At 34.8% G+C, this 7,500-nt stretch overlaps 1 protein-coding gene across 11 annotated transcripts in view; it reads right to left on the bottom strand.

Moving 5' to 3' along the window:
- The window catches only part of LOC135203194 (oxysterol-binding protein 1-like), a 355,421-nt gene that overhangs the window by 21,998 nt on the left and 325,923 nt on the right, over positions 1–7,500 (bottom strand). For all 11 annotated transcript variants that reach the window (XM_064232920.1, XM_064232919.1, XM_064232925.1 and 8 more), the window contains one exon: positions 2,229–2,376. In XM_064232920.1, coding sequence (XP_064088990.1) covers positions 2,229–2,376 — 148 coding nt within the window. The remainder of the gene's footprint in view (positions 1–2,228; positions 2,377–7,500) is intronic.

Below are 7,500 nucleotides of genomic sequence, written 5' to 3'. Positions count from 1 at the left end.
TGCATTTACCACAGACCGTTTATATGCATCAGGGCATTCTCCTCTAGCATTTAAGCATCTCCAGCATCTGTCTTTTTAGTGTATACGGTGGTATTGTATTTGTTGTTTTTCTGGGTCACAAGTACGTCCAAGAAGGGGAGCATTTTCTCATTACTTTTTTCTACCGTAAAATTCAATGTAGAATTTGCTCGGAGTTTATTCACTAATTCATCTATGTCATTTTCGCCCTTTGTTGTGATAAAGATATCATCAATATATATCCCATAGATTCTGGGTTTTGGGTGTTCTTCAAAAGTGACCTCTTCTGTGTGTGCCGTGTGTGCCATGTATGCGGTGGCAAAAAGAACCCCAAGGGGGGAACCCATTGCTACGCCGTCCTTTTGCCGATATATTTCGCCCCTATGTGAGAGGAATGGGGCTTCCTTTGTACATGCTTCTAGCATCTCTTTTAAGATATTTTCGGGTATCGGTGATGGTGGTTTTTCAGACCGGTATATCTTGTTCATGATGATTTGTATTGTTTCATCCACTGGTACGTTAGTAAATAAACTTTCGACGTCCAGAGATGCTATGTCTTCGTCGGGTGTGGTGTCTTGCAGTAGATCGATGAATTCCGTCGATGATTTTAGCGAGAACATTGAAGGAATGTACGGCGTTATAATTTCGTTCAATTTCTTAGCCACTTTATACATGGGGATGTCATTTGGGATATAATGGGCCGTAATGGGTTTCCCTGTTTGTGGATCTTGACTGTGCCGTAGCAGTATCCGGGTGCAAAGTCTCCGATGATTTTTGGAAAGTTTACTGTTCTCTGTTCTTTGTTCGCTTTTTCTGTTAGTCTCATCATCTTCTTTTTGAGGTCATTTGTCGGGTCTTTTTTAAGTGGCTGAAACTTATTCGTATCACTTAGTATATTATCCATTTTGGTGTCGTATTCATCTCTGATCATTATGACGTACACTGCGGTTTTATCTCCTTTGCGTATATATATAGATATATATAGATATATATATATATATATATATATATATATATATATATATATATATATATATATATATATATATATATATATATATATATACAATATATATATATATATATATATATATATATATATATATATACTAATATATATATATATATATATATATAGTATATATATATATATATATATATATATATATATATACTATACAAACACCTACCAATGTAAATTTGTAACACTTGGATAATTATAAATGTTTGTCACCTAAATATGTGACTTTTTATACTCTAAAATCTTTATTCATTCATTATACCTTATCTGCAGTAAGTTCTGAAACTCATCTACCAAGGAAAACATGGGACTATTATTTTTTCTTATGTCACATAGAACATCAACAGGATCACTGATGTTGGATTACAAATGTGTCACTGCATCACTGAAATCTCAAAGGATTAGGGTTGGTTATGTTCACATCCCTAACCAGATTGATATTTACGAACAGTGTGAGTAACTCGAAGGGCTAAATCCTGAACTGGTAAATGAAGCATCCTTAAGAATATTCCTTATCATTTATAGCTCCAAATGTTTTTTAGTTAAAAATATTTTTCAAAGTAATAAATCAAAACCTGTAGCTGTATAGTACCTTAGAAATTTAATAATTGACTTGAAAAGATTTTTTCTTCCAATAAAAATATATCATTGACCTTAAAGGACTTTCTTTCCTCCTATAAAGACAAATCAGTGAGTATTAATGAACTCCAACCCATATGAGGCAATAACAAGGATGAGAAAATTCATTAGACCATGGAAAATAGGGGACTATTAAATTATTTTTTCTTATGACATTATACTAGTATTTTTAAAGATGTTAAATTTTTAATACATAATTTCTGGAATTTTTAGGGAACAGTTGTAAACAGTATTTTTTTCAATGAAATAGCTTCATAATGTCAAATGGAGATGCTCAAGGTTTCTCTTGTTGCCTTGTATAACAGTACAATGGAAATAATTCTTTATAATCTTGTCAAGGTATGAAATAACTGGACTGGATAACAGAGCTAATCCATTATTTACATTAAATTCACATACTGTTGCTAAATGGGTTCCCTTTCTAACATAATTACAAAAGTTTATGTAAAATAAGTACTGTACGTATTTGATGTTTAAAAGTCACTTACCTTAAAACACTCAACTGTTACCCTATAATGTCCAACAGACCAAAATAAATTTGTCAACTTACCACTCTGACGGAATTTTAGGTGAGCAATACCAAGGGGAATGATCTGGAGATATTTGCCTCTGAATTTTGAGGACATAGAGAAGTCTTGCCAACTATCCCAATTAGTCGCTTCTACGTACTGGGCCACTATAGGGGGATGGTGAGATACCTGTGGAAAAAGGAAAAGTACATTACTAGATATCAGTTTACCAAAAAAAATGTGAACACTTTTCATTAAATTCTTCTAAAAGTTGAAAATCATTTAGGTTATTTTACTACTTCATATATATATTATTATGAATTCAGTAGCTTTTGCCACTCAGTACAACAAGCAGCCCTCCCTTCTCTCCCTTTCTGTGAGTCTCCGATTCACTAAATACCCTCTCCGTTTTCTCTGCTGCTTTTCTCCTGTGTTTACAGAGAATGTCTCATCCTGCCTCTAATCTGCTGAGGTCATAAAAGCAGGTAGCGGAAGGAAAACTGTCAAATTTGTTGTCTGTCTCCAGTCTTGGGTCAATCGCTCCTCCTCCGGCCCAACTGGGTCCCCATCTTGTTCATGTGCTAAACGCCTGGCCTATTGAACTAAGTGACGAAGTTTCCAACTCCACTGGTGCCTTAGAGAGAGGGATCCTATAAGCAATAGCAACGGTAAGTGCAAGATTTTAGTGGCAGCCTCTGTATTTCTCTTACTTTATCTCTAACTGTTATTTTCCTGGGTCTGGGATTGTGTGATCGTTCATTGTTACCTTCTTCAATCCTCAACAGTTGTGCTCCCTTATTCCATAAGATACTCTGATTTAAGAGCTGTGGTTCCCTTGAATGTGGTTCCCTTGATTTGACCTCCTGATATTGGCAATTGCTAAGAGAATTTACTGAAGGAGATAATGTAAGTTTGTGGTTGTGTTCACATTCTTCCCATCAATACAGTAACGTTCTGAGTAGTAGTTCATTTATTCCCTGCCCTCTGAGGAAGTTCTGAGAACGTAAGATTTACCTTAAGGAAGTCCAAGTGTTGGCGACCTCGCCGCATGTGTCCAACATTTTGTGAGTGCTGCATAAGTGTTTATAGAGCAATCCCGTCTAACATACCCAGCCCTCTCCATCATTGCTGTGTGAGATGGACCTCTTCTTCCTTGTAAGAGCTTTGGCTCATATATGTGCTGCAAATCTCTACACGCATTACAGTGCCCAAAGCAACTGTTTCCAGGACTAGATCGGCCCTGGAGGGCCATTAGCGTCCTTGCTGATGCCTTGAATTAGCAGATTAACTAGAAGTGTAAATACATCCCCTGTAAATTTAACCCTTAAGAGTTTTCCTTACAATTTTCCCTTGAATTTTTAATCTGGCCCTCAGCCATCATTTGAAGAAATCATGATGTCTGGTAGTGGGAAACACTACTGGACATCATAATTTGATCAAATTTCTTTGAAGCTGGCACTCAAGGCTGTGTAGTGACAAGTGTATCCAAACAAAGAGCAAAGAATTTGGGAAGTTAAGAGAGCATTGGGGCTATTACAATTTTCATATATACATAATATATATATATATTATATATATGGTATATATAATAATTAATATAATATATATATATATACATATATATATATATATTATATATATAATAATAATATGACATATATATATATATATATATATATATATATATATATATATATATATATATATATATATAATAATATAATATATTCTGCCTGTAGATAGAAAAGACTAGGTAGAGCTGCCGACCCTCATATACAGTGGGATTAATAAGGTCAAAAGAAGAAGATATACCTACAGTGAACCCCTGTATTCGCAGACTCACATATTCACGTTTTTCTCTCTGGAACATATACCCCCAATATTTGTGGAAAATTCACATATTCATGGTATTTTTCTGGAAGTATCCAAAAATTCATCTTGTTTTTTTCTTTATCAATATCCTCAAAAAATGCACTTTTTGTGATAAAATAATTTTAAAAACTAAGTATAATAATTTTAGAGGGAGTTTCTTGAGTTTTATCTAACAAAATAGGCAGCTTTAAGAGGGGTTTCAACTATTCATGGATTCTAGCTATTTGTATGTGTGTGTGTGTGTGTGTGTGTGTGTGTGGTTGTGGTGTGGTGGTCTCGTATGCATTCCCTGTGGATGTGGAGGGAACACTGTGTATATATATATGACTACGAGCAAAAATGTTGTATCGTCATGCTAGGACCTCGTGGTTTTGAGGAGCAGTAGGAAAAAGTAAACAAAGCTGATCAGCTGATATCATAATGGTGCCCAGAAATTGTCGGACTGTTGCAAGATGTGCTGCAGTGATGTGTTTTCTCAGAATCTTATGTGAATGCAAGAGTAACAAAAAACGTTTGTGGGTTCGAGAGTGGCTCAGGAGAAAAGAAGCCAAAGGTCTGAGAGTACGTCCTATCAGCAGCAGCCATCTTGTTTGTTTACACTATGCAGTAGCTCGCGGTTTGTGCTCGGTGCTTCCCGTCCAGAAGGGAAGCCAAAATCTTGAGCTAAAAGCTCCCGGTTTTCCGTTTTCAGCAGCAGAAAAATAAAGGCCTAGTGTGAGGCTACCTTTACTAAGCCACCCCTGCTTATAATTCCACTTTAATCTTCTTAAGCATAGGTTGAAGCAAGATTTTATCTATTATATCTGAATCCCAGGCACCCTCTGAGATGTTCATTACCTGTCTCTGTTTAATCAAGTCTGACTCTATCATCTGGCTTTTGTACTGACATTTGCTGCTACAAATTATACGTGACAATTCCACTTTATTCTGTGGTTATGGTTATTTATATGGTTAAAAATAGCTCAGCCCTGTTGTCCATACCTAACCAACACTTTATCTTGTATTAATCTCTAGGGAAGTGATTTTCTTGTAAAGCCGATGTATGATTGGTAATCATGGTCAAAGACTTCTACCTCGACAAAATCAACCAACTCCTTAGTGACACAAACACTTACGACAAATTGGTGAAAACTCCCCTCCAAAAAGTCCCCACAGAATTTTCTTTTTTCTTTTTTAAGGAAAGTAAGATTAATTGGCCAAGTCAAAAGAGCATTGAGCTATTAGAGAAATTTAGTCATTAACCCAAACCTACCTTACTTTTATGGCCTTCCCAAAACTCACAAAGACATCTTCCATTTAGACCCATCATCTCATGTCCTGGAGCTTTCAATTATAAAATTTCTAAATGGTTAAACTTCCCTCCCCTTTCTCAGGCACTTTTTCTCCCAGTCACATTAAACATTCGGAAGATTTTTGTCACAAATTCAGAGAAGCACATATGCCACTTCACAACATGAAACTTTTCAGCCTTGACGTAGATTCCCTATTCACAAAAGTACCACTACAGGATGTTCTACTGTTTTTCAGGGAAAAATTAGCCCCCTATCAAGACCCTTTCCACTGGCTCTTGACAGAATAGTAAAGTTAATTGAATTGTGTGTATCTAATAACGTATTTTCATTCGGGGAGTCATTCTATAAGCAAAAATTCGGGTGTGGCATGGGTAGCCCTTTAAGTTCTGTTTTAGCAAATCTATACATGGAATACTTTGAAACTATAGTAAAAACTGCAATAAAATCCAAAAACATGCTGTGGACAAGATATGTAGATGATATTCTAACATTTTGGGATAATAGGTGGGGCAATTTCAACAAATTTCTTTCAAAATTAAACACATTAGTGCCCAGAATCAAATTTAAAGTTGAATGGGAAACAAACAACAAAATTCCTTTTCTTGATGCTTTAAAAATTAGACACACGACAGAATACAAATTTACCATATACATTCACTACTTTAGTTATGACATTTCTATCAAGATAGGTGTAGTCAGCAACCTATTCGATTTCCTGGAAAAGGAATATTAATTAATTTGTAAGCAGCTTTCGTCTTTTAGGTATACTGACCATATAATTAAGATAGCAATTCGTAAAGAAAACATAATTTTTTACTGACCCCTTCAAGACAAGACCAGAGAGACACCCAACAATAAAATAAAAATCCCACACCTGGATAGGATTAAGATGGTGACCCAGACCCTTGGAAAATCTAACCCTTTTGCTTTAACTACCCAAATCCCTGATTAACGTCCAACAAAAGATAATCCCCAAAGACACAGGAGTATACGAAATCCCATGGTTGGACTGTGATCAATCTTACATAAGTTTTACAAGAAAATCACTTCCCCAAAGATTACTACAACATAAACGGTCAGTTAGGTATGGACAACAGAGCTCTGCTATTTTTAACCATATAAATAACCATAACCACAGAATAAACTGGAAGTTGTCATATATAATTTATAACAGCAAATGTCAGTACAAAATCCAGATGATAGAATCAGTCTCGATTAAACAAAGACAGGTAATGAGCATCTCAGAGTGCGCCTATACAATTGTTGGGAGAGTTCTTAGTAAGCACGTTTCACATTTCATGGTTTTAATGTTCTTAAGAGTTAACTCCACAATTCTTAAGTATATCTTTCAATTAATTTTTACATGGTAATGTATGTAGGTTATTCGTTAAGTTTTTTTGGTTTAGATACACTCCATTTTGCTGCTCCTAATGTATCGTGAAATACAAAGTAAAGCTATTTCAATTTCTTGACTGTATTCCTAATTTTATCTATTTTATCTTCAATGTATCCAGGGCTCTATAATACGTTATGCTCTTAAAACCAAGAATGTGAACACTGATTTCTTAACTGTATTACTCTGACTAGAATAAATATGAACACAGACAGATATGTAAGTAGGTTTTCTGTACACAATATTTAAAAGCATTACTAGTTCCAATAATCACTTTCATTTACAATTAAAAGCATACCAGATTTGTCGGTAGAGATACAAAATGAATAATTTTTTGAGTAATGAAAATACGGAACTAAATACAAAATTCAATAGACAATGCGAAGAGTAATTTTAATACAAATAGTAGAGTTCCTAAGAGGAAAAGAAAACTCAATAAAGAAAATTACCTAACTTTTCCATCGTTACCGTATATGTATGGAGCAACAAAAAAAAATTGCAAAATAAATTTCCCCACTAGACCAATTTTGAGGTTGGTGGTTTCCGCACCTTGCAATTTAGCACAGTAATATTGAATATTCTTAACCCATTGGTTGGTACTGTCTCTGATGCTAAAATGTTGATTTGATAAATAAACCAAATAATGCACTGAGAATACAGGCTTGTGAGTTTTGACGTGGTAATATTATTTACAAAGGTGCCTACTGATGATTTGCTGTTTTTATCAGATACTATATTAAGCAAGAAGTGATCCAA

This window comes from Macrobrachium nipponense, chromosome 33 (assembly GCF_015104395.2).
Source record: "Macrobrachium nipponense isolate FS-2020 chromosome 33, ASM1510439v2, whole genome shotgun sequence".
Classification (NCBI taxonomy): domain Eukaryota; kingdom Metazoa; phylum Arthropoda; class Malacostraca; order Decapoda; family Palaemonidae; genus Macrobrachium; species Macrobrachium nipponense.
This window is presented reverse-complemented; position numbering and strand designations above follow the sequence as displayed.